The 27,472-nt window shown below is 42.5% G+C and overlaps 1 protein-coding gene, 1 long non-coding RNA gene, 1 other non-coding gene and 1 pseudogene across 3 annotated transcripts; all 4 read right to left on the bottom strand.

Moving 5' to 3' along the window:
- Positions 1–2,165: 2,165 nt before the first annotated feature.
- Positions 2,166–13,013, bottom strand: LOC125754358 (uncharacterized). Its single transcript, XR_007408334.1, has 3 exons — positions 12,560–13,013; positions 4,608–4,650; positions 2,166–2,232 (listed from the first exon to the last, which is right to left on the bottom strand). It is a non-coding gene; the product is annotated as an uncharacterized LOC125754358 (long non-coding RNA).
- A 196-nt stretch (positions 13,014–13,209) lies between these two features.
- On the bottom strand, positions 13,210–13,301 carry TRNAI-UAU (transfer RNA isoleucine (anticodon UAU)). The gene is given in 2 exon segments: positions 13,210–13,245; positions 13,264–13,301. It is a non-coding gene; the product is annotated as a tRNA-Ile (tRNA).
- A 1,329-nt stretch (positions 13,302–14,630) lies between these two features.
- LOC112674441 (oligosaccharyltransferase complex subunit OSTC-like) lies at positions 14,631–15,537 on the bottom strand (annotated as a pseudogene).
- Positions 15,538–18,569: 3,032 nt separating this feature from the next.
- GPX5 (glutathione peroxidase 5) lies at positions 18,570–26,808 on the bottom strand. The gene is made up of 5 exons (XM_025470846.2): positions 26,609–26,808; positions 23,541–23,694; positions 21,163–21,280; positions 20,615–20,714; positions 18,570–19,558 (listed from the first exon to the last, which is right to left on the bottom strand). Exons 1-5 carry the CDS (start codon positions 26,693–26,695, stop codon positions 19,352–19,354), a joined length of 666 nt encoding a protein of 221 aa, XP_025326631.1. The 5' UTR covers positions 26,696–26,808; the 3' UTR covers positions 18,570–19,351.
- Between the last annotated feature and the right edge of the window lie 664 nt (positions 26,809–27,472).

Genomic DNA, 27,472 nt, shown 5'->3' with positions numbered 1-27,472 from the left:
TGATTTTGCTTTCTCACACTGTCTTTGTTGGCTTTGACATTAGGATGAGCTCAGGCTTAGAAAATGAGGTGGAAAGGCTTCCCTCTATTACTATATTTAGAGGTGTTTGTGTCCAACTGAAATTATTCTCCTTGGAATATTTTGTGGAACTTCCAGAAGGAAGTATCTGGGTTTTGGAGTTTTCTCTGTGGGGAAAAAAAAAAAAAAGGACTATTCAGTTTATTTAATGATTTAGGGCTATTCTATATGTGGCTGTGCAAGAGAACGGGTGTTACTTGGTTGTGTTCAGAATGTCTGGGACCTTCTGGAGCTTCTTACAAAGGTTCCTGGAAGGCACTGGCTCTTCCGTTCTGCTTGATTTCCAGGAAGGCCAGGCCTAGGAGGCGCCCTGCATCCCACCCTACCTGCAGCTGTTCCAGCCGGCCTGGGGGCCGAGCTGAGAGGTCACAGGAGGGTCTTCTGTCTCCCTCGCAGTGATTTTCCTTTACCCCAAGAGGGTCTCCATTCTGACTTCATCTTCCTTCTAAAGGTGACCTGAGAGTCTGGCCCTGATCACAGAAGGTTGGACAGTCTTTTCCCCCCTGTCTTTACAACTCATGCAGCCGGCGGGGAGGGGGCCTCACAGCACAAGTAAACACTTGTTCGCAATGGAGATGTGGTGTCAGGTTAAAGACCAGAGAGTGGAGGAAGCCAGAATTCTTTACCTTAGCCTGTTACCATGTGAAATTATTTAGCTTTTGTGAGTGTCAACTACACTTCCTTTGAAATGGGATCAGCAGAGAAAGTCACTTTATTTTGTTTGGATGCAAAAAGTAATGCACAAAATAATCCAGAGAATCCAGATTTTCAACATTTGTTATATTTTTTCATAACAACAAAACTATTGGGCTATGTGGCCTAATGGATAAGGTGTCTGACTTAGGATCAGAAGATTGAGGGTTCAAATCTCTTCGTGGTTGCAATTTACGTTTTCAGTTTCCCCCCTTCCAGGCATCTCTGTACCTGTCCTGACCCTCAGATCCCAGATCCCAGTTTCCGGAGGAAATGCGACAGTCCATCCGGCAGATCTGACCCAGGGCAGGTACACAGGTGTGGCGGGGGCGAGAGCTCCCCGCTCCACAGCTCGGAGCCTTCCCGCGTCACTTTGGTCACCGACGACCCTCCTCCGCCTTCAGGAGCCTCTTAGCTGCACTCAGTAACCTGACAGCGGACTCACAGGAAACCTGTATTTTGAGTGACTTGTCTTTTTGAAATAAGTTTAAACGCCTCCCCTTTCGAAAGGAGACCAAAGCCTCAGTGGTGACTCCTGCTGACTCAGGCTGATGCTCCCCACCGCCCCGCGGCCACCGGACCGCATGCGGCGCTGTGCATCCAGCTCAGCAGGTGCCACTTGCCCCTGTGCCTGAGGACATAGCGCCAGCGTGGACACCTGGAGCCTCCGGGGAAGAGAGTCTGGTCAGCCGGGACTCTGGTGGAGCAGCTTCTGTGGAAGGTAGAGACTTGTGGCCACACACAGCTGAATATAAGATGAAATGGACAGAATGTTAGAACATATTGATAGACATTTGATAGACATATCAAATGAAACTCAAGAAGGAATATCAATTATGAATATATTCTTAAACTATGAAATATTTTGAATTAGTTCTCAAAAGTCTTTCTACTGAGAAAATCCCATGTCCCATAGTTTACCAGAGACTTCTTTAAAACATTCAAAAAAATAAATCTGATGAGACATAACTCCTCTGAGATAGAGCCAGGCCTGGATGGGGCCCTTCAACTCTTACCAGTGTTCCTTGGCTGTCTCCATTAGGAAAGAAACAAAAGAGAAAAAGCTGAAACTCTGCACCCTTTGAGTAGCATATCTGGACCAAGCCAGTCTGCCTCAGGATGGGTCCTGGACTTTCATGGACTTTCCCTCCTTGTAACATTAAAATCACATATAGGTGGAGATTTGACATGTTCATGAGACAGGCCACACATGAACAACATGACCTCCAAGTGCCCAGGTGGTCATGCAACCCTGATCCTATATGCTTATAGTAAACACTTTTTCCACCTGTTTCTTTCAAAAACTCTCCCAGACGTCTCCTGGGGAGCCAGCCTGAGCACACTTTCTTTCCTGCTGCCTCCCCTGTGCTGAGCAGAAGCCCCAGTAAACTTGCCTGAAACTCCCATTAGGCCTCTTGTCAATTTCTGCTGCAGGCCAGCTGGGGGCCCAGTTAGGTGACACTTCCACAATATGGGAAAATAGGAGACAGAAAGAAAAGACACTCCAATTACTTTTGCAGAATAGTATAATGAGATTTTTCCCCAGTTAATGTACTTTTTAAATGGATTTATTGAGGATTTAAATGGATTTATAATTTTCTTATAATAAACTACATCTATTTAAACATATGTATGAGTTTGACACAGGTATAACTCATGAAGCTGTCACTACAATAAACATAATGAACACAGACATCACATCTCCCACACACAACCATGCTTTTTTTATGCTTGCAGTTATGAGAATTTTATGTAAATGAAATCATACATTACGGGCTCTCTTTATTCTTTTACCCACATTATTATTTTGAGATTCATCCATGATGCTTATATCAGTAATTCATTTCTTTTTGTTTCTAGATAGTATTCTGTTGTATGTATATACTACAATTTGTTTACCCATTTGCCTTTTGATGAATATTTACATTATCCCCAGTTACAAATAAAAATGCTGTGAATATTTGTGTATAATCCTTTGTGTAGATATATTATTTCATTTCTCTTGGGTAAACACCTACCACTGGAATGGCTGAACCATATGGTAGCTCTATATTTATAGAAAATATACTTATATTTAAAGAAACTGCCAAACTGAGGCTGATATTGCCTTCATACTAACCCAGTAGGGACATTATGAGAAAGGAAGATCACAGGTCAGTCTCACTCTTGAACCCAGATACAAATTACCTTGAAAATTAAGGAACTGAACACAGTCATGTTTAAAATTAATTATAAGTCATTTTGGCCTTGGGTTTGTAGCAAGATTGCAAGGCTGGTTTATCATTAGAAAAATAAATCATTCCAATTTGCACATTAAGATAGAAAGAATCCACGTGATCACCTCAATAGAGACAGAAAAAGTATTTGCTAAAACTCAAAATTCAGTCTGATCAAAACTCCAAGCAATCTAGTGATAGAAGGTAATTTGTTTAACTTGGTATCTTTGAAAAATCATAGTCAATATCAATCTTAAATGTGAAATATTGAATATATGCAGAATAATGAAAACATTCTGTTTGAGACTGGTAGCAAATCACGGACACCAGCTCTTATCACTTCTGTTGACGATGATGGACTTCTGTGTGCATCATTCATTGCTTTGTGCAGTCATGCTCAAAAAGGGAATACAAGGTCACATGACTAGAAAAGAAGACTGTTGTTATTCTCAGTGATATGATTACATACAAAGGTAAGTTATTCTATTAGATAGATCTATTACAACATAATAGCTTGTAAGATCTAGTAGATGGCAGTAGATTATACTGAGCAGTGTAAATGGAGAGATGAACCATGAAGCATATGTTACATACGATTAGAAAAGAACAGGGTTGGAGAATACACCTCTGCTACATTCACATACAATGGGCCCTTTCCTTTTTACTCCACATAAGGCCAAGAATCTGATAGACAAACTTTATTTATTACAGTTTTCGTTTTTTATTTTAAGCAGTCATTGACAGTCTTTGTTTAGGGGATCTCAGAGTGTGTCTTACAATCCAAACCCAAAGCAGCTCTATTTTGCTGAAATTCTCCTGTTCTACTTGCCTGCCTAACCCAGGTTCCTCCATCCTCCTGCCCTCTCCAGGTCCTTTCTGGAACTGAACTCCAGGTAGAGCTGATTTCCAGCCTGAGAAAGGGCTGGTGGATTATGAGACTTTAGAAGCCTCCTTTTGAAGATAGAAACCATTTCTTTCTCTAGACTTCGGGGCTCTTCTTGGGGCTTCTAAACTGAGAACAATAGTATAAGGACACTGAATTGTGTCTCGGAAACCCCAAAGCCTTTTAGAGCAGTCATGCAGAAGTCTTTTTCTGCCGTCACCATAGACATTACAGCTTTCAATCCCACATTATTGGATAATAATACCTGCCTCATGAGATTAAACGTTAATATATTGTTTTGGGATATAACCTTGGTTTGTTTTAATTGGATATGGTAAAACACACAGGAGTTGGCTGTCCTGAAAGAACAAGTTTTTGTACACTCAGATCCCCAGAAACAGAAGCCATGGCACATCATCCAGTCCAGGGCATGTGAGGAAGTACCAGGATCAGGCAGTAGGCAGAGGGAGTGAGAGGAATGTGGGCAAGAGTCTTTCCTGTGTTTTTTGTGGGAAGAATGAGTGAGGCAGGGTAAACAGGTTTGGGATGGGCAGTTTGAATGATTCAGGGCTGTCCCTAGTGATCTGGTACCTGGCCCTGCGATGACTAGGGCAGGAGAATAGTGGCCCAGAGCATAAGAGCTTGATAAGGAAACTGTCTGGAGCACAGACTCTGGACTGGTTAGTGTTCATGGGAAAGGCACAGTCACAGGGGGTTGTTTGTTGGAAACAACCTACCTCTGGGTATTGATCAGCTCTCGGGGACAGGGACAGTCTTTCTCTAGGGTTGGCAAGGACCCAAGATGTCAAAGCATCAGGAAATATAGAAAATAAAAAACATGATTAATACACATCTATAAAGCACTGAGCATGTAGCATGACGTTTGGCCTGCACACAATAAATTATATTTATCATTTACATTATATATTAACATCATGTAGTTAATAGCAATGGAAGGAATCCAATTTTCATATTACTGCTTTAGGGCTGTATCTACGATGTCATCCCACCCTTCACATGTTGTTACTAATTCCTTTTTGTTTTTTTTTTAAGATTTTATTTATTTATTCATGAGAGACACAGAGAGAGAGGCAGAGACACAGGCAGAGGGAGAAGCAGGCTCCATGCAGAGAGTCCGACGTGGGACTCCATCCAGGGTCTCCAGGATCGTGTCCTGGGCCAAAGGCAGACGCTCAACCACTGAGCCACCCAGGCGTCCCTGTTGTTACTAATTCCTAACTATCTAGGACTCTTAGCCTTTGCTCACCTTTGTAGTAATTGGTTATTAAGTAGTAAAGAAACTCTTTCTTTATGGGCCCCATCTTATGTATCATGTCAAGTAGCTCAAAGACTCTTTTTCCTCTCCCAAATCTGAGTTTCAAAGTTCTGATAAGTTTTGGAACACACCTCCAGCATTAGAAGAACAAATGATCTAAATTTGAAAAAAGAATCATGGCGGGCTTATTTCAGAACTCCCATCTGAAAGTGTGACATATCCATATTACAACCAGGGTAAGAATAAAAACTAAAGTCTGGAAAAGCTTTGCCTACCCAGGGAAGGTAAGGACCAGTAGTCTACCTCCGAAAGACGTGAAGGCCAATAGTGACATGTCAGATCCTATAGTTCTCAGCCTCTCAGGGCCAAGGTGTTCATTCGGGCTCACATCCTGGTCAAGACAGAGTCAATGGAGACAGAAGGTGTTGTGGGAGCCCAGGGCTGGAGTATAGGAAGGGGAGAAAGTGGAGGAGGAGGGGAATAAGGAGAGAAGAAAGCAGGCAGCCCCGGTGGCGCAGCGGTTTAGCGTCCCCTGCAGCCCGGGGTGTGATCCTGGAGACCCAGGATCGAGTCCCACGTCGGGCTCCCTGCATGGGGCCTGCTTCTCCCTCTGCCTCTCCTCTCCCCACCCCCTACCCATGTGTCTCTAAGAATAAATAAATAAAATCTTAAAAAAAAAAAGTGGTAGTTACTTCCTACAGTTGCTACTGCTCCTATTAAAAAAAAAAGGAGAGAAGAAAGGAAGGTGGGAGGAAAGAAGGTAAGAAAGAAGCATGCTGGAAGACATTGACAAGCTGCCTGCCACGTAGCAGCCATCTCCAAATGCATCACACTGAGGTCTCACTAATGAGCAGGTGGTTGCCAGCGTGCCCATTCTGTCAGTAAGGAAGTCAACACAGAGAGAAAATAAATAATATGCCAGAGTTTGCTTTCCTAATAATCCCAAGTGTTCCAAAATCCAATTCATTTTCATTATTCAATAGTAAAGACTTATGGAAGACATGAAGAGAGTAGAGAAAGGGTGGAAAGAAAGGAGATGCAGGGAATTCAGGAGCAAAGTTCCAGAGGTGTTCAGAACCCATCATGAAATGAATTCATGATATAAATGGCTGCTGAGCAAGGGTTAATCTCATGTAGACCTCAGCCTCTCTTGGAAGAAATCACTTATTCATTAAAAAAAGTATTGATGTATTTTAAATTTCACACATACTTTTTGTTACTTGGGATAAAAATGAACAATTTCAATAGTCTCTGCCTTGAGAAGCTTAATTTCAACGATGTCAGTAAACAGAACTGCTTTTACAGCTACAATTCCCCTGTGACTGTCCCACACACCAACTATGGAATTTGGTGTGAACATGCTCTTTTTTAAAAGATTTTATTTATTTATTTGGAAGAGAGAGCACGGGCAGGAGAAAGGGGCAAAGGCAGAGGGAGAAGCAGATTCCCCACGAAGCAGAGCCTGATGTGGGGCCTGATCCTAGGACCCTGAGATCATGACCTGAGCTGAAGGCAGCCACTTAACCAACTGAGCCACCCAGGTGCCTCATATGCTTTTAAAAAGCTTATAGCAAAAAAAAAAAAAAAAAAAAAAAAGCTTATAGCAAAAGGAACAAGGAAGAGATAAAGGATAAAGCATCATAGCAGGAAAATGGTGCAGTATTACCTTGGACAGAAGAAAGCAATACCATTTAACGCCCACTTGCTTCTGTCTTTTCCAACAAGGAATAATAATACTTATTTTTAAAAAGATTTTATTTATTAATGAGAGACACAGAGAGAGAGGCAGAGACACAGGCAGAGGGAGAAGCAGACTCCATGCAGGGAGCCTGATGTGGGGCTGGATCTCAGGATTCCTGGATCATGTCCTAGGCTGAAGGCAGATGATCAACTGCTGAGCCACCCAGGCACCCCAATAATACTTATTTTTTAAAAAGTATTTTTATTTTTTAAAAATAATAACTCACTTTATCATCACACAATCTTTTAAAAAAGTTTTAAGTAATCTTTATGCCCAACATGGAGTTCAGACTTACAATCCCAAGATCAAGAGTCCCATGCTCTTCCATCTGAGACAGCTAGGTACCCCAGGAAAATATTTGAAGTGGAAAAATAGGGGTCCCTGAGTGGCTTGGCCATTAAGCATATGACTCTTGATTTTGGCTCAGTTCATGATCTCAGGGTCAAGAGATCAAGCCCCACCTTGCACTCCGTGCTGAGCATGGAGCCTGCTTAAGATTCTCTCTCCTGGGATCCCTGGGTGGCACAGCGGTTTGGCGCCTGCCTTTGGCCCAGGGCACGATCCTGGAGACCCGGGATTGAATCCCACATCGGGCTCCCAGTGCATGGAGCCTGCTTCTCCCTCTGCCTGTGTCTCTGCCTCTCTGTCTCTCTCTCTCTGTGACTATCATAAATCAATAAAAATTAAAAAAAATTTTTTTTAATTTAAAGATTCTCTCTCCCTCTCCCTCCGCCCGTCTCCCCACACTGACTAACTCTCTTAAATAAATAAATCTTTTTTTAAAAAGACTCATTACAAGTTTCAACAGTTACTAAAAGAAGCATGGCATTGGCCAGGACAGGTAACTAGAAAAATCAAACATAACAGGGAGCTTATGCTCATGTGACACCTGATAGAGAAGAGAGGATACACTACAGATGGGGGGCTGGAGTGAATTTTTAGGTAAATAATTCTAGAAAAAATGAACATAAATGTATTGACCTGTACTTCATCATATAAAATTTTTTTTGAGTTAAAGGCTTAAAATGTAAAAGACAAATATATACAAATTTTAGAAAATTATAAAAAAGAATGTATTTGCAAACCTGGGGTAGGGAAGAATTTCATAAGCATGCACAACATGACAACAATAAGGAAAAAGATTTATTTGACATTAAAATTTTTTTAAGTTAGCTAATCCACAGACACCATAATGAAAGAGAAATGGCATTTATAGTGTTGGCTATGGGTTTTTTTTTCACAGATGTCCTTTGTCAAGTTGAGGAAGTTCCTTTCTATTCTTAGTTGGTTGATAATTTTCATCAGGAAAAGGTGTTGGATTTTGTCAAATGCTTTTTCTGCACCTATTGTGATGATCACGTGGTTTTTGTTTTTTATTCTATTGATGTGATATATTACAATAATTGATTTCTGCTTGTGAAACCAACCTTTGCTTTCCTGGGATAAATCCCATTTTGTCATGGTATATACTTCCTTTTATGTATTGCTAGATTTTGTTAGTATTTTGTTGAGGATTTGTGTCCATGTTCATAAAATACATTGGTCTATATTTTCTTGTGATGTCTGTCTGGTTTGGGTAATAATGGCTTCATAAAATCAGTTCCTAAAAAAAAAAAAGAGGAAGTCTTTCATCCTCCTTTTTTTTCCTGAGATTTATTCATAGAGACAGAGAGGCAGAGACACAGGCAGAGGGAGAAGCAGGCATCATACAGAAAGCCTGACGTGGGCCTTGATCTAGGGTCTCCAGGATCACGCCCTGGGCTACAGGCAGAGCTAAACCGCTGCGCCACCAGGGCTGCCCTTCCTGAGATTTTTATTTATTTATTCATGAGAGACACCGAGAGAGAGCGAGGCAGAGACACAGGCAGAGGGAGAAGCAGGCTCCATGCAGAGAGCCCGACATGGAATTCGATCTCAGGTCTCCAGAATCAGGCCCTGGGCTGAAGGCGGCACTTAACAGCTGAGCCACCCGGGCTGCCCACCCTCCTCTATTTTTAAAAAGAGTTTACCAACTCTCCAAGAATTGATACTGATTCATCTTTGAATATTTGGTACAATTCAGCAGTGAAGATGCCTGGGAATGATCTTTTTTTTGTGGGTAGTCTTTTGGTTACTAACTCAAACCATTTGCTTATTACAGATCTATTTATATTATCTACTCTTTTTGAATTAGTTTCATTAGTTTGTGTCTTCCCAGAAATGTGTTCACTTCATCTAAGTAATCTAATGTGTTGGTGTACTATTATTCACAGTATCCATTGATAACTTTTTTTTTTTTAAATTTCTGTAAGGTTTATAGTAATGCTCCTTCTTTCATTTCTAATTCTAGGAGTTTCAGTTCACCCTCTTTTTCCTTAGTTAGCCAAAGGTTTGTCAATCTTGTTGATCTTTAGAAAAAAAAAAAAACACAGCTTTTGGTTTGTTTCACTGACTTTCTATGTTGTTTTTCTATTCTTTATTTCATTAATTTCCATTCTAATATTTATTTCCTTACTTCTCTGCTTGTTTAGATTTTGTTTGCTCTTCTTTTCCAGTCCTTAAGGTGGAGGGTTAGGTTATTAATTGGAGACTGGTTTTCTGTTTTTAACATAGGAATTTATAATTATAAATTTTCTTCTAAGCCCTATGTTAGCTGCATCACATAAGATTTGGTATGTTAAGCCATTGTTTTCATTTATCTTAAAGTATTTTCTATTCTCTTTTGTTTTTTTTTTCATTGACTCATTTGTTATTTCAGAGTATATTGCTTAATTTTCACATAATTGTGAGTTCTATGAAATTCTTTGTTATTAATTTCTAGTTTCATACATTGTGATTGATGAATATATTTTGTATTATTTCAATCCTTTTAGATTTATCAAGGTTTGTCTTATGGCTGAGTATATGGTTATCCTTGAGAATGTACCACGTGCACTTGAGATGTAAGTATACTTGGTGGTATTTTCTATAGATGTCTGTTAGGTCTGGTTTATTATATATTTTATCATAAAAATCTTTTATTTTTTGTTGATCTTTTGTCTAGTTCCATGTATTATTGAAAGCAAGATTTTGAAATCTCCAACCATTATTGTTGAATTGTCTATTCTTTTCTTTATTTCTTTAAGTTTTTGCGTCATATATTTTGGTGCTCTTTCATTGGGTACACATATAAGTGTTATATCTTTCTGATGGGTTGATTCTTTTTCATCATTATGAAATGTTTTTATTTATCTCTAGAGCCTTTTTTATTTGTTTTAGACTATTTTGTGTAATGATAGATACAGACACTTTGGCATTCTTGTGGTTGCTGTGTGCATGATATATCTTTTTATCATTCTTGTCACTCTATCATATCTTTGAATCTAAAATGTATCTCCTGTAAACCACATAGAATTGGATCTTTTTTAAAATCCAATATAACAGTCTGCCATCAGATTTGTTGTTTAATCCATTCATAATTAATGTTATTTTCAATATAGTGGTATTTATATCTGCCGTTTTACTTTTTGTTTTCTCCATGTTATTATTGGCAAATATATTACATATTACATTTCTCTGCTATAGCTCCAACTATACATTTATAAAAACCCATTGTTTTGTAGAATTGCTTTTTTATATAAGCAAAGAAGTTTGGCCTAGGTGTGGTATCTTGGTGGATAACCCAGTGGGAAGGTCCTGGAGACCTATTTGAAAAAAGAACTGTACATGTAATTTCTAGTCACCATGACAACAAGTATGCTACCCCTAAGAATTTCTGTTATGGGATTTCCTTGAAAAAATATTAGGCAACAAGCTATCAGGTTTGAGTGCTTGGTATCTTTAAACTATTTCAATATGCAAATGTTTCTCAATGTGGCTATTAGCTCCTTGTCTCCTTGTCATGGGCAAGGCAAAGCAGGACATTTAACAAAAGGACAGCCAGCACTGGGAAGATGCATCCAGAGAGGAATACGGATCCTACAGCTTAGTCTATTTGCAAATGCAGGCAAGGAATGTGGACACTGCCTATTCAATCATACCTCTACTCACTCTAGAGATTCAGAAATTCTGAGCCTTTCAACTCTAAGCTTGGTGCAAGGACCCAAGGAAACAGCTTACTCCTGGAATAAATTTAAATAGCCCAGGTTCCAAATGATTTTGGAGTCTCTATGCTGTGGCAAGAACAGAGAGGACCCAATGTTTAGGACAATGAAAAGATCCCCAAAAGTAATAATCTGCTAACTCATCTTAGGCTCTTACTCTGTGCTTAAATGCTTCTGTGTGAAATACAGCCTTCTAAATCTTTGTAACGAACCTCACCCAAATTTAGTGGCTTAAGACAATAATTGTTTCTTTCATTTGAAATTCTGCAGGTCAACAATTTGGGCTGCACTCAGCTGGGAAATTCTTTTGCTAGTTTTGCTTGGGGTCATTCATGTGATTGCAATCATCTGGCAGTCTGACTGGGACTGGATGGTACAAAATGTTCCCACCCACATGTCTGGGGTGTCACCTGGAATGGCTGGGATGGCTAGGATGGCAGTGTCTATATGTGAGCCTCCATCGTCTAGGAAATTAGATGGCATTCCTTCGTATGGCGAGTCTCAGGGTCCCAAGATGGCAAAAGGGGAAGCTCCAAGGCCTTATCTTGGAACTCCTGCAAAATCACTTCTATAGTATTGTAGTTGGCAAAGTCAATCACAAGATCAGCTCACATCCAAGAGGGAGAGAAACAGACCCCATCTCTTGATGGAAGATACTGCAAAATCACTTTGCATGGGGACATGCAGAGATGGGAGGAATTTGCAGCCATTAATTAACTGATAATTTATTATCTCCTTTTTAACTGAAAACAACTCTGTGAATAACCTCTCTTCATATGTCCATTGTACATCCTGCTAAGTAACCTATTCATTATCACTTCTTTTTTTTTAATATTTTATTTATTTATTCATGAGAGACACACAGAGAGAGAGGCAAAGACATAGGCAGAGAGAGAAGCAGGCTCCCTGCAGGGAGCCTGAGGTGGGACTCCATCCCAGGAGCCAGGGAACATGCCCTGAGCCAAAGGCAAATGTTCAACCGCTGAGCCACCCAGATGGGCCCATTATCACTTTTTTCTTTCTTTCTTTCTTTCTTTTTTTTTAACATACAAAAGCTTTATCTATTTGATAGTGCATCCGTTGTCAAATGTGAAGTCCAGGTTCAAACTGCACTGGCCTCCCCATGATTATGTACATAGCTCACACTACTTACAACAGTGTGCAGTAAGTAACTCAGAGTATCAAGTCCTGGATTTGAGTCCAGGTTGTGCAATCTTTTTTTTTTTTTTTTTTTTTTTACTTTATGATAGACATAGAGAGAGAGAGAGAGGGGCAGAGACACAGAAGGGAGAAGCAGGCTCCATGCCAGGAGCCCGACGTGGGACTCGATCCCGGGACTCCAGAATTGCACCCTGGACCAAAGGCAGGTGCTAAACCGCTGAGCCACCCCTAGTTGTGCAATCTTGAGCAAGTGACAACCTCTGCAAGCTTGCTTTTGTGTGTGTGTGTGTGTGTGTGTGTGTGTGTGTGTATTGTTTTTTATTGGAGTTCGACCTGCCAACATACCGTATAACCCAGTGCTCATGCTGTCAAGTGCCCCCTTCAGTGCCATTATCACTTCTTTACCAAGTGTTCACCGAAGTCGGCCTGGGATCCTTGTTTTGGACTTACATTTACATCTGGGGCAGCTCAGGGCGACGAGGGGGCTGTAAGCAGCATCTGGACGATTTCCCCTGCCCTGGGAAGCTGGAGAGCACTGTGTCCCCAGGATGCCTTCGGGAACCCTGAATATCCAGACGGCGAGGTTGCTGAGGTTACCGAGGTTACGTGGGCCACACGCAGGTTTCCGCTCAACTCCGAGTGGGTCAGTTTGTTTTCTGAGACTGAACACCTGTGTCTTCCTCATAAGTGCAGGCATCGCGGACCTGAGGGATGAGGATCCCAGAGGAGTGGAGAACTGAGGTACGGAAGGCAGATTTAAGACCGGAAAGTTTCCCCTGAAATACGTATTAAAGACAAACCAAGGTCGTGGGCACCTGGTGGCTCTGTGGTTGAGCCTTCCGGATCCAGGCCCGCTCGAGCCTCCGTGGGGAGCCCGCTTCTCCCCCTGCGCGTGTCTCTGCCTCTCTGTGTGTCTCTCGTGAATAGATACGTCTTTAAAAATCTTTTTAAAAAGCACAGCAAGACTGTCCGCATTTCAAGGAGTTAAACTCAGGCACAGCAGTATCTCTCAGTAAGTTTTGCGGATACCTTAGGCCGGGCCTGAGTCTCTGTGTCTCGGCTCTAGAGCCGGGCGGGTCGTGCCGCAAGGGTGGCAAAAGTGCTCCAGGTGAGGTTCGAACTCACAACCTCGGCATCGCCCACAGCTACCGTCGTATAAGTACCGCGCGCTAACCGATTGCGCCACTGGAGCGGCCCGGCGGAGCGCGCTCGGGGACCCTGGACTCACCTTCAGCGCCCGGAGCGCGAACTCCCGGGAGCCGGATCCCGGAGCGGGGCCGGGGCGGCGGGGGCGGCGGGGGCGGCGGGGCTCCCCTCGGCCTCTCCGCGCAGGTGCAGCCCGCGTTGCCGCTCGCTGCCTCCCAAGGACCCCGAAGCCTCTAGAGAGCTACGAGTTCCTTCCAGGAAAGCAGCGTTTTTCAGACACACGGCGGCAGCGCGGGCTAAGGAAATGCGGGAAACAACAGGATAATTGCTTGAGAATTTTCTAAAGTCTCATACCCAAATCCGCTGTTCCCTGGTGTATGCCAGACTTTGTTCTAGGGAGATTTTCGTTGGAGTGTTTCGGAGTGGCCGTGACTGTCACTACACACACAGCCACACACACACACATATATATGTAACACATATGCATTTATATACTATTTTTAAGTTAGAAACATTTTAAATTTCTGCTCCTCTAATACATCTCATTGTGCAGGCAACAGTCTCAGATACATATTGTCACACATTCTGATACATATTGTCACATATTCTGATACATATTGTCACATATTCTGATACATATTGTCACATATTCTGTTTAAAGGCAAAGGGCCATAGGTACAGCTGATCATCTGTCCAGAGTTCTCAGTTTATGGAATCTAGCTTCTTTTTTATTACTTTTTTTAAAGTCAGAAATGTCATCTCCAAAGATTGTTCAGGGAGCTGTACAAAGTAATCACTTTATTCAATATTATAGTTGTAGAAATGGAGTATATTTTCTTTTCTTTTTTTTTTTTTCAGGTTTTAATTTTTCATTGGTGTGCCTCCAACTTTCTTCAAGTCTTCCCTTAATTTTTTTTTTATTTTTATTTGTGAGACATAGGGTGGTGGGGTCACAGGCAGAGAAGAGCAGCCAGCTCCCCGGGCAGTGCAGAGCCACACACTGGGCTCAGTCCCAGTTCCTGCAGATCATGACCTGCACCAAACCGAGTCATGACTTTACCTACTGCACCACTGGAGTACATTTTCTTTAAGAAATAAAAACTAGGAAGTAAATGCCACCTAACATCATTGGTACATCGTTATAGGCCAGCAGGAAAAAAATATTGTGATAAGCTTGTCTCTTTGATACCAAGCGGGCATTCTAGTTCAAGCTTTAATGCCTTTGTATGTTTTCACTAAATGAAGTGTTCACTTTTCTGCTGCTTTTCATTCTTTTCCATACTTCACATCAGAGGGTTGGTACAGCCTTTAAAACTTCATTGACAGGGACAAATTCAATATCCACTGATTTCTTCTCTAAAGGCATTCTAACGCATCAGATGCCGGGCAGGTCCATCCTCCTGAACACTCTCGCCATGACAAAACTCAATAGGACACAGAAAAATCCAGTGAATATAAGAAGAAATCTATTGAGTTTTGGAATGTTTGGTGCACTCCATGATCCAGGATCATGAGCCCTAAGCCTCCCATTGTAAACAGGAAGATGGATGTGAGTCCTTCCAAAATTCATTGTCCATTTACTTTGTAGGCCAAGAAAGTTACTGGTTTCTGAGGCCCATGTTCATCAGGCAGAGAGCCAACACCAGGAGGTTCAACAGTAACACATCAATTGTTATGCTAGTGATGAGGAAGTAAGACACCACCAGCAGAGCATACAGTCATGGCCCACAGTACACGCACCCAGGGTGGCTTCTTCAGCTTCAGGTTGGGGCATTCAAGCACTAGCAAGGGGACTCGGTACAAAGTCTCCATGTTGGTGGTGGCAGGGGTGGCTCTTGACCCTCTGTATTATTTTATTTTTATTTAACACTATAACATAAACTATTTTCCATAATGGTCAAGCTAAAGGAAACACTGATAAAGCCCTTGCTGTTGGGTTGGACCTGTTCTAAGGACTGATATAATGACTCATTATTCCACATTTTTATATATTTGTAAGAGACAATGTTCAATCCGTCCACCGATCTATAACAATTTAACTGGATGTCTTTGACCTGTGTTCTGATAAAGACATTTGGTACATTTTAGACTTGCAGGACCAATGTTCTAGAGCAGAGGCTATCTTTCTGATTCCATGGCTTCTCTTCCTGGGAATATCCCAGCCTAATATAAAGAGCTAGCTCAGGACTTGGTCCTGGGGAAGAGCCGATGGTCTGAACAACCCATTGGTCCTCTCTTGTCCATGACCCCAAAACCATAAACATTATCTTCTGAACAGGACTACGGACTTCCTAGCTGAGAAGTCAGTCTCTGACAGGACACTGTGCCCAGCATCTTTAACACTTTCTTAGCGAACGTAAATGTTTTCTGAGCCAGGTTTGGGGCTAAGGTGGTAGTGGCAGGGTGTATAAAACGTACGATGAGTCAAGGCTAAGATTTCATGATGGTGTGCAGATGACTTTTTTTAAACTAATGATGCCACAAAAGGTTATACTTAATCTTATTTTCCACTTATTTCTTTAAAGAATCAAAGGATGTAAATTAATCTTTTCTAATAAATATACCACATCAGGTACAGCACTTTCAATTAGGGCTATTCTTTGGTTTAGTTTGTGGAGAGACCCACAGACTCCAACAGACTAGAGAGACCATAGGGATCCCAATCATGTATCCTTTTTGTCTATCTGTCTGTCTCCTTGGGAAGATGGCTTCATGTACTGCCCAGGCCATGAACTTGGGAGTCAACTTCAGGCCTTCCACTTGGCCTATTCTACTGTGACAGTTCTTACACCACATGCCAAGATGTCAATGCAGCGGTTTGCCAATTACCGCATACATCATTCTAACTGGACATTTGGAGACAAGAGAAATTTCTGTCAGATGGATCCATGGCCTTAATGGATGCACTGTGAACCAGACTTGGGCAGGGGCTGCATCTGCTGCTTAGTCCTCAAAGCCTCCTAATCAGAGGCCATGATGACACTTTAGGCCTTCCAGTATCAATGTCAACCTGGATCTTATGTCCAACAGTCCTTGAAATGTAAGGGTATTTCTCTTTCTTGATTTTATGGTTACTGAGTGAATGGCTAGAAGTTCCTTTAGGAAAAGACTGGGAAATTACTTTCTATGTATTTGTGGTGGTATCACAGGATCCTACCTTCTCAGGACCCGGCTTCTTCTTTAGTCCATGATTCTGGGTCTGAAAACTGGTTCAAGATTAGAAGCCAAGCAAGGTGTGGTGATTTTATTTTTAACTGGGGCTGCTGCCTCAGCTTCCTGGTTCTCTATTCTTGCTTTCTTCTGATTGTATAGACAATGATTACCTTTGTTGGATGTTCATCTACCTTGCTTCTAGGGATGGTGTGCTCTTTGAATCCATCTCCAACACTCTACAGAGTTCACACACACACATAATCACACATGCACACACACACACACACACACACACACACACACACTAATGAATGAATGTTTCCATCTCTGGCCTTCAGGATTCTATAATCTGCATTGCTAACAGTGAGGTTACTTCTATAGCAGAATTTCTTATCAGTCCAGGCCTTTAGAGGACACTCACCACAGAACTTCTCAGTGATCCTGCACATTCTTTTTTATTTTTTCAAATCCATGCAACACATTGTCATCAGCAGGTTTCTAGCATTACACAGTAAATCCACTCTAGGCTGGCCGCTTCTTTCAGCTTTTGATCCCTCCTTTCTGTCATTGGGCACAATAGTCCTGGCGTTTCTACTGCATTTACTGAGAACCATTTTTTTTTTTTTTTTACAAGCAGGAGAATCCAAACAGTGTGTTGGGTTCTTGCCAATGTGTAAAGTTTCTGCACTTTGGAAAAATGCCCCAAGATCAATGAACTCTCCTTTAGCTAATTTCGTGTCCCATGCCGCTTGATCCAGAACTCTCAGAATCTAGTTCTTTATGGGACAGATGTTGAGTAGATGGCAGAGCACATAATGTTTGGCAGAACAAAAGCCTCTGCATTGTCATCAAGCAAGAAGGATGTGCTTATTCTTAATAAGGAGAACTGGGAGTCTTGGAAAATCTGGGGATTTAGATGTTCTAAAGCATCCAACCAGATGTCTCCATCCAGTGTCTCAAGATTCTATTCTTTTCCAATCAAGGCCATGACCTGGGCATAGAAGGTAATTAGTTTGAGAATTTAACCATCTTTGGAGCTCTACTATCCCTACAATTAAGTCTTGGACCTGAAACTTAGTTTTTTGTGCTCTCGAGTTGCAGGATATGAGAGGTTCTTCATCTCCTCTTATGGAGGCACTTTGGCTTCTACAGTTAGCCTTTATTTGGTCAGATATAATACTCAGCCTTTAATAATCTCTCTCCAAAGCACCAATTTCTTCTAATAACAATCTTAAAATTGCCTTAAAATTATATCACCTTAAAAGTACCACCTCTCTCACATTTCTCAAGCACCTGATACCATATCCTTTCACCAGTGTACCACCTCATTCAGGTTTGGTGAAAGTTTTAAAAATTGCTATGGGGTGCATGGGTGGCTAAATCAATAAAGTGTAAGACTCTAGGTTTTGGCTAAGCTCATGATCTCAGGATTGTGAGATTGAACCACATGTCAGGCTCTGCACTGGGTGTAGAGTCTGCTTAAGATCTCGCTGTCTCAAAAAAAAAAAAAAAAGATCTCGCTGTCTCTCTCTCTTCCTCAGCAACCCCCCTTAAAAAAATAAAAAAATAAAAATTGCACTGCTACTCTGTGCAATGGCTGTTTGTGCTCCACCCATCCCAGCACTGCTGAGCAGATGGTGGATAGTTCAGTTTCAAAACTATCATCTTAGCATCTTCTTTCTCACATCCTTTCTGGTGCCAACCACTGCAGGTTAGGTTACCTATAAAGTCTCAAAGATGGAGACGTGCATGCAAAGCTTACTATAGAGCACTAGGTCAGGATCAACAGAAAGGCATCAGACCCTTGGGCATCTCTGCAGCTGGGATGGGCCCTCCAGAGCTGCCCTAAGTTGAGAAGTCAAGTCTTGCTTCTTATGCCCCTCATGGAGCAGTAATTGGATACATGCTGCCCCTGGAAAGGGGACATGACCTGAACCTGAGATAATTCCCAATAAGGGGTGACAATTGAGAGCTGCCAGGTGACAGCATTCCAAGGATCTGTCCTTGGACAGATAATAATAGAAGGATAATTTCTTCTATCCAAGGGGTTCAGGTGATTTGGGAAACACATCATCTGTGGTAGTCACAGTGAGAAAGAAGAGAGAGATGAGACAAGTTTGAGCACAAGATAGGGTATAAAAACTACCACAGTGATGCCAGATGCTGTAGAAAACATTTTATTGGAGACAATGCAGAGCTGGTTCTGAAGCTGAAGAATCTAGGATGGACAAGAGAAAGCCCATCCTTCAAAGGATGCATTGTCCAGGTGTCATGACCTGAGTGCACTACAAGTCAGACAGCAGGGAAGTTTCTGTAGGATCTAAATGATAGAGAGGCTCCGGGTCCCACTACCATGGAGATGTCCTTCTATTCCTGCAAGGCAGTCTCCTGCTCTCACTCCACCTTAGAGCTCATAAGCCAGAATGACAGGTCACTGTGTGTATGGGAGGGTAAGTTTCATGGATGAACACTGGTCTCAAAAGACTTGGAAACTGACAATACGTGTTTGTCACGGTGGAGGGCAGGTGTTATAAGGTGGAAACTCGGCTGTATGGCTACCATCCCACTGTTATTTCTACACTTTTAGAGTGGAAAGAGAAGGGGGAACATTCTGTCTGGAACGTTCTTTTTCAGGATGTTGTGGCAGACTGAACCATCCTCATGGAACGCTGATTTTCTTTTGATGGACAGGACCGATTAAATTTATTTATATTAGAGGTCTAAGGATTTAGAGGTTCCATTCTTTTGTTCTTCTTCCACATACGGATTCTTGCAAGGAGAAATAGCAGTAGTCTTCTGAATATAAATCTGCTTGGTAGAGAGTGGGAACTCTGGCGGTACAGCATGCTTTGGTCAAGGGCAGGCCATTTAGAAGAATGTGGTGAAATCTGGAATTTTTTTAAAACACGTCTTCTGATGAGAAGCAGGGTTGCTCCTGCCTTCCTATTTCATTTTGAGCTGTTTCAGGTAGACCAGGATGTCTTCCTTGACAGTGCTGATGGGAGTCCGGTGGAACCAGCGCAGGACAGGGACCCCATCAGACCCCACCAGGAACTTCTCAAAGTTCCAGCGGATATCGTGGACCTTTACAGGATCCCAGGAGATGTGTCTGAAGGAGCCTAGAACCTCTGAGGGGTGAGGGCAGGAGAGCTGGAGCAGAAATGCAACAAACAGCGTCATTTCTGCTACTGTCACCCACAGGGGAACTGCTCCCTCCCATGCCTATATATTCTAATTTCTTGTGATTCTTAACAAATCCTTTGGATTGCCACCACATCAATGATCAAGACAGTTGTAGATATAACAGTAAAATCCTGTTCCCTCTTCCTGTGCCCCTGTGCCCCCGGTGATCACAAAGCAATGCTGTTATGGGTAAGATATGTCACTTCTGTTGGCTGTTGGTTTCCTTTTGTGCAAAGTCAACAATTTAGATTAGAATGGGGTTCCCCAGGTCTTAGGGCTCCCGGGCCAGTAGCATTCCAAAAATATCTTTGGGATCAACGTGTAGTTCCAACATTTTGTTTTGTCAAATTAACAAAACTTTTGAGAAGCATCATTTAATTTAAAAAAGATTATTGTAAGAATAAATTACAAATAGGTCCTAATCTTAGAATAGAGGGAAGCCCTTATAAGTCAGTTGAGTTTATGAAACCCTCTGACATTGTACTATTTTCTTCAATTTGCTGAAGGTATATAAAAATCTCTGAGCTAGGTGCTGGCCCACTGTCTAGCATTTAGGAACAATTAACGCTGGTGGTTAGGGACCCTGTTAGCCTCCAGTTCTCTATATCTGGAAGTCAGTGTTTCATAAAAGGCACTTACTACGTGGTATTAGCCTATTTATTTCTATGCTCCTCTCTCCAATAGGAACCATCAAGGACGAGGGACTGTGTCTTATTCTTCTTTATATCAGTATTATTTAGCTAACTGCCTCATATTCAGAAAATGTACCTTGATGAATGAAGGTTAATGAGCAAAAGAGGGTGGTCCTTGGAAACACAGCCACTCTACACAGCCCTCTCCATCACAAAAGCCAGAATCTCATAAATACTAACAAATTAAACCCAGGTCCCTACACTAATGTGTAGACCTCTAGCCAAGAGTCCAATGCCACTTCCAGGCATGACCCTTGGGTCCATTTCCAGGACAATAACTCTACGATAGGAATGCTTGGGAAGAAGAGGTTTGGGTCAGTGATTCACTCACCTTCAAGAAGGTGAAGACTTTCTGTTCTTTTTCACCATTCACATCCCCTTTCTCAAAGAGCTGGAAGTTAGGGACATAGCCTCTGCCTGGACGGACGTACCTAAAATGAACCACAGCATTCCCAGGAAGCTCCAGAATGTAGGAGAGGAGGCTACAGTGGGGCACCAGGTCTGGGGTTCATGGGAAAAGCAGGAGGAAGGGCAGAGATGGAAAACAGAGCTGAAAAGGGAAAATACAGGCCATTTCTAGACTGTGGGCTCCCTGATTCACAAAATTCTTCTCTTTACTGCAACCTGACCCTGTGTTCTGTGTACAGCCTCTGTTCCGGCTTCCTCTGCGTTCCTGCTCCTTTGCGGTCCAGCAACATCTCATCTCAGAGAGGAGAAGAGTCCCTGGACACTGCCAGACTCACATCAGGCTAGGACAAAACTGATGTCAGCTTGCAGGTGCCCCTAATCTGCCACCCACTCAGGGAGTCCTCAGCACAAAAGTGGCTCTGCAGTCTGAAAAAAGGTAGGCTTCCTGTGGGGTTCCTAGTAGGCACTTACTTCAGCCCCGGAAGGATCTCTGAGTTCTCTCCTGGCTCCTGCTTCCCAAATTGGTTGCAGGGAAAGCCCAATACAACCAGGCCCAAGGGCTTCAGCTCCTCCTGAAGTGAATTCAGTTCTGTGGGTAGATAAGGGACAATAAGGAGACCTTGTGTAGAGAAAGATCTGTGGGATTGACCCATTTTCAGGGCAACAGAGCCCTAGGGGAGGAAAAATCTCTAGATTGGAAAGACTCTCAGTGGCAGGGCTGCAGTTAGATGCTGGAGCTCCAGACATGCATTCCAGAGCCTTTTGTTATAGGGTAATAGTTCCCAAATCTCTGGCACATCAGAATCAACTGAGAGCCCTTTCTGATAAATAGGGAAGATCAGTTCCCATCCCAGAGAATTCTGATTCCCTTCTTCTGAGATGAGCCCCAGTCTTTAATATTCAAAACTTCACAGGGTTATTGTAGATTGTAAAATGTATAACTGCAAGTGTATGGAGGGTTATTGATGGGTACAGTTTCATTTTGACAAGATGAGAAAGTTCTGGAGATTTGTCTCATAAGAATGTGAATATACTTAACACTACTAAGGAGTACACTTAGAACTGGTTAAAATTGTAAATTTTATATTACATCTTTTGTTATATACACACACACATGCACACGCGCGCACACACACACACACACACACACACACACAAGCTTGCCTTCCCTGGTTGGTTACTTGCTAAACTGAATCTGTCTTTTTTAAAGGAAAGGACATGGGATCCCTGGGTGGCGCAGCGGTTTGGCGCCTGCCTTTGGCCCAGGGCGCGATCCTGGAGACCCAGGATCGAGTCCCACATCGGGCTCCCGGTGCATGGAGCCTGCTTCTCCCTCTGCCTGTGTCTCTGCCTCTCTCTCTCTCTCTCTCTCTCTCTCTCTGTGCCTATCATAAATAAATAAAAATTAAAAAAAAAAACAAACTAGAGATTGCCTTCCTGATTCCATATAGTTCCTCAGTATTTCTCCCCACATCCTTCCACTCTGTCCTCAGTCACCGTACATGATCACTTCCTCTAGGAAGGAGACAATAAATTAGGAATCCTGTCTTCCAGTCCTTGAGCAACTAACTATTGCTTAGTGTCCTTGTCTGTTATGTACAAAATGGGAACTGACTAAATTGATTTTTAAAGTCAGTGTAAGCTGGTAAGATGAATTATGGTCCAACACAATGTTATTCAGCCTTAAAAAAGAATGAGGAGATAGTCTGAACTCTAAAGTACTTTATTAATTAAGACAAAGAGCAAAATGGGATGTAGTATTTATATTATCTTATAACTGGGTGGGAGAGAAGCAGAAAAAAACCTCTACCTATGTATTCTCCTCTGAAGGGAGGTGGGAGGAGGTGGAAAGGCTTCTCACTCTAAACTTTTTGATTCACATAATTTGTGAGCCTTGTGAATATATTACCTGTTTACAACATAATCAAAAACAACAAAAAATGAAGTTATTATTAGTTTAAATATAAGTCCCTCTGTTTCTGGCAACATTCATCCTATTCACTATTATTATTATTTTTTTTAAGTAGGCTCCACTCCCAGCATGCAGCTCATCACAGGGCTTGAACTCAGAACCCTGAGCATAAGAGTTAGATACTTAACCAACCAAGCCACCTAGGCACACTCCATCCTACTCATTATCCATTGCTTTCTAAACCACATGGTCTGAGATATGAGAAAGATAAAATCTCTCCTTGAGTAACATACAGAGAGGCGGAATCTCCATCTAGGAGGCCTTCAGTTGGAGCAGGAAGATTCCCCCATCACCACCTGCTCTACCAACTCTCCAGCCAAACGCAGCTCCAGGTATAAAACCCCATCCCCCTCTCTCTGTCTTTGTCAGTTACCTGTAAAACCCTAGAAAAGTTTCAAAAACATTGTTTCTGTCTCTTGTATTCACAGAGGAGAGTTCTAGAATCGGTGGAGAGGCTCCTAGTCCTCAGAGATCTATTGATTCTCCTGGAAATTCTCAGGAGCAAAGCAGAAGCAGGACATGGGGAGGGAATCAGCAAACTTTTTCTATAAAGGTCTAGATAGTAAATACCTTAGACTTTATGAGCCAGGTGGTCTCTGTCACCATTATCATCAACTTACTCAACTCTGCCTGGAGGCGTAAAATCAGTATGAATGGGCATGCATGGGCATGGCTGTGTTCTGATAAAACTTTGTTTACAAAAGCAGGCTAGCCAGATTTGGCCTGTGGGCCATTGTGGCTTCTGACATCAGGGAACCAAGTCACTTGACCATGAGCATTTATTTTCATATGTAATTAGAATGTAATTCTAATTATGATTTAGAATATAGTGAGCTGGAAGATTCAGCCCCAAGGAGATCTGGCTATGAATTCTTACCAGGATACTGAGCTGTCAGACCACAATAGGTGGCCACATTGACAAAAAGAACATGCTTGCCCGCATACTGCTTGAACTGAATGCGTTCATTTCCATTGAGAGTGAGGGCTTCATATTCATAGATGGTTCCTTTCACATCTTTATAGCAATCCATCTAGAAGATTTAAAAAAATGATGATATTAATAACAACAATTCCTAACATCAGTGTAAGCTTTCAAAGCACTCCAAGTAATACCTGCATTAAATGAAAACAAACCAGGAAACAAACAGGAGTTATCTAAGGTGTGTGTGACAGGATAGAAAGTTAAGTCTTGTGATTTAGAAGCCAGTGGTTTTCAAGCAACAGTCAAGTCTCCCCTCCTGTTATCCTGGAAGAGGCAGGACACCAGGAAATGTGCTGGGATAAGATGAACAGAGCAGAGATTCATGAACTGGGATGGGAAGTTCTGGAAGGAAGCAGGGGCGGAAGAGAAAAGCCCACTGCCTTTTGTGCTTCTGTGAGGATGAGGATATTCATTGGCTCTGGGTTGGAGATATTCTGTCTGGATTTTCCCAGTGAAGGGAAGGTTTGGGATTGCTTATATAGTGGCAAGAATTCTGATCTGGGAATCAGAAGCCAGCTCTGTAGTCAGATTCCCTTGTGAATCTGGGCAATTCTCATCCTTGACATTCAGTTCCCCCACTGGTAAAATGACATTCACCTACATTCCTGACAGGTCCTCAAGGGGCCTTCCCAGTTTAACATTCCAGAATCTAATATTAGCCCTGCCTGAAACAGTGTTCTCTCTCCTGTCACTCTCATTCTCGCATGATAGTCCTACAAGCCACTACTGTGGAACTCTTTCTGTAGCTCCCAGCAGAGGAGGTGGAGAGCCCAAATCCACCTGCTAGTGCTACTAAAATCTATCTGGCAGCACCCAGCTGCACATAACCAGTGCTCCCCACCCCACTGTGCTCTAGGTATCTAATATTTGCCTTCACCACTGGCCCCATCTATTCTATTCCTCCCCAAATCTCTTGAACATATTAGAGCAGAATTCCATGTAACACAAATAAATTCCACATAACAGAAATTAGTTGTCCATGACATTCTTGTCACCTGTTCTTCGGTTAAATTCCTCTGAAAGGCAGATCTCACCTTATTCTTCCTCCACTGTATCTATATAGGGTCCATGAAGGACTCCTTTTCCTATCTTGGGAAAGCTGCTGCCAGTTGCTCATGGAACACAGGGAGTACAAAACAGGAAGTGTGAAAAGGAAGCCACCAAACTACATGGTGAGAATGAGGAAAGAGGAACCGATCAGAGAAAGGGGAGAAGGACATAATCTGATAAGGAAGGTCTAGATTTAAACTACGATTAAATCAGACTCCCTGGAAATCCAATGAACTAGAAAGGATTTCAGCCAATCACTACCTGTCCGGATGCAACACAAACAAAACCAGACTTTCTCCAACTTTCTAGGCCAACTGCTTCCATGACTAGCACACCGGACTCTAGTACTCGGTCCCTGCTCTGGGGCAGAAAGGTGCCTTCTCTGTGCAGGCTTTTGCACTTTCCCCTGAGTGCATACACAGACACATGCCAGCAAAACTGAGATGTGCATAGAGAGAATACTGTATGAAAATATCCATCTCAACTTCCATAATGCCAGGTGCTAAGTTAAACATTTTAAAGAAATTGTCTTTTTTTTTTTCCTTTGTACTGCAATGAAAATTACTGAAAATCATGTTAAGTAACCAGAGTATGGGAATTTAGAGAGACTCTGAACTGGAAAGCCCTTTCCAGGCCAGCTTACTCCTGACACTCATTGCTGCTTCAAATGTATGTAAGTCCATATGATATGTCTCTAATACCTCCAGACTCAGTTTTTTATTAAGCAAATTCTATAGCTGAGGATCCAGGGTCTTCATACTCAACTAGGCAGCACTGAGTCACAGAAAAGCCACACCAATTCTCAAAAGTAGAGTCACCCAGGAGGTTCTCTGGTCAACTTCAGAGTGGTAGGAAGATCTTACCAGAGCTGCCTTTTACTGAGCACATTATATGTGTCATAATTATTGTTCACCTACCCACAAGGTAGATACGGTTGTCTACAAATGTATATGAGAAAGCAGAAGCTAATAAAGGTAAAGGGACTTGTCCAAGACCAAAAATGATTGCCCCACTACACGGATGAAAGGTTGCTTGCCTCTCACTTCATGATTCCATCTTGCCTCCAAGTCATCCAGATCATTGCTCTCCTTCCCAGTGCTGCCCCTCCCTATGTTATACACACATTTCATCAATAAGGCAACTGAATTATGAACTAGGACTAGACTGATGCCAGAATCCAAAACCCCTGATTCTAAATCTGTTTGTTTTAGATCTCCAATTCCTATCTATCTATCTATCTATCTATCTATCTATCTATCTATCTATCTATCAGAGTGTGTGCTCACACACACACATGTGTGCATGTGCACGGGAGGTGGGGAGAGGCAGAGGGAAGCAGACTCCCCACTGGGCTCAGTCTCAGGACCCTGAGATCATGACCTGAGCCAAAGGCAGATGCTTAATCAACTGAGCCACCCAGGCGCCCCTAGACCTCCAATTATTTTTGCCTATGTTTTATGTTTTTCGGATTAACTCTCCGATTTTATCCATCTGCAAAAAACCTTCCACATTGGTTTTTTCCTTCTTGTTGTAGGTGTCCCACTGAGCTGCATCAGAGATGACCTGGCTCACCCTCTCCTCCAAACCTTGCCACCCACCATGGTGCCCACTGCTTCCCCTGTCTGGCGCCCAGCTCTGATGCAGATACTGACGTGTTGGAAGAGTATCCAGGTAATCCTAACTAGAGATGGAGGAGAGCAAGGACTGCAGGAAGGAGACTCTTCCCTACCTATATTCAGCCCAAGGAGCATCCATTTATAGGAATGAAGAAGAGGCAAGTAGAAAAGAAAGGTTAATGGAAAACCCCAATATGAAAGAAAGCAGAGGTCAGAGTCTTACAAGAATGACTGGAGCAGGACAGAACAGTGACTCCACCTTGGGGCCCTGCCCCACCCTCTCTGGAGGCTGCTCACCTTTGTCTTCTCAGGCTTGGCATTTGTCTGCACAAAGCTGACTAGCAGAATAGGCAAAACGTAGGAGGCCCCTAACCATGCAGTCATGACTAGTCCGTAGATGTAGTTTTTGAGGCTGGGATCTCACACACACCCTGTCAAGCTTTTGATCCTGTAGCCAAGGCTGTGCACACCAATTGCAAGGATTTCTGTGGCATGAGTGGGGATGTAGAATTTAAACCACATCCTCACCCACACACACCCCCATGGGCATTCTGTGCTCACCAGTGCGATGAGGACCTGGGACTCATATAAATTCTGGCAGAATTGTGAAAAGGTGAGGGCAAGCATCCATGGTCTTGGAGATTACTGTCTGTTTTAATCGAGTGAATAGTAGTGTCCAGATGCAGACAAAGCCTCCCCAGCTTTTCAGTAGAGTCACTACCAAGGGAATGACATTGACATTCCAGATACCATTCATAATATCATGATTTGTGGACCATTTAGGACCTCTCCAAGAGAGATGGAAGGAACATGGCCCTGAGGAGGAAAAGATATTCACAACATATGTGAAAGAAGCACATTACTATATTCATTACACAACTGCCTTCAAGTGATTACAAATCAGTAATTACACAACCAGCCCAACAGACACATGGGCACCAGACAGTAAACCAAATGGCATTTGTGCTGGGATACAATGTTCCTCCTCAGCAGTAATCAAAGAGGTATAAATAAGAAAAGATGCATTCTGTATTTATCAGATTGGCCTAAGTTAAAAGGCATGGTGTTACCCCAGGCCTGAGTTTCGAAGATCTGGTATAGGAGGCCCCACACACCAGCCTAGGGAGGGGAAACACTAGGGCCGCCCATGTTCCGGTTATT

The sequence above is a fragment of the Canis lupus genome, chromosome 35 (genome assembly GCF_003254725.2).
Source record: "Canis lupus dingo isolate Sandy chromosome 35, ASM325472v2, whole genome shotgun sequence".
Lineage (NCBI taxonomy): Eukaryota > Metazoa > Chordata > Mammalia > Carnivora > Canidae > Canis > Canis lupus.
Note: the sequence above shows the minus strand (reverse complement) of the source record. Positions and strands in the feature narration are given on the sequence as shown.

Coding starts and splice junctions, on each gene's coding strand:
- GPX5 (XM_025470846.2), bottom strand. CDS start 26,695: ATGACTGCATGGTTAGGGGCCTCCTACGTTTTGCCTATTCTGCTAGTC. Junction 20,715..21,162: donor GAGATCCTTCCGGGGCTGAA/GTAAGTGCCTAC, acceptor GGTTCATTTTAG/GTACGTCCGTCCAGGCAGAG. Junction 19,559..20,614: donor AAGTCTTCACCTTCTTGAAG/GTGAGTGAATCA, acceptor TTTCTGCTCCAG/CTCTCCTGCCCTCACCCCTC.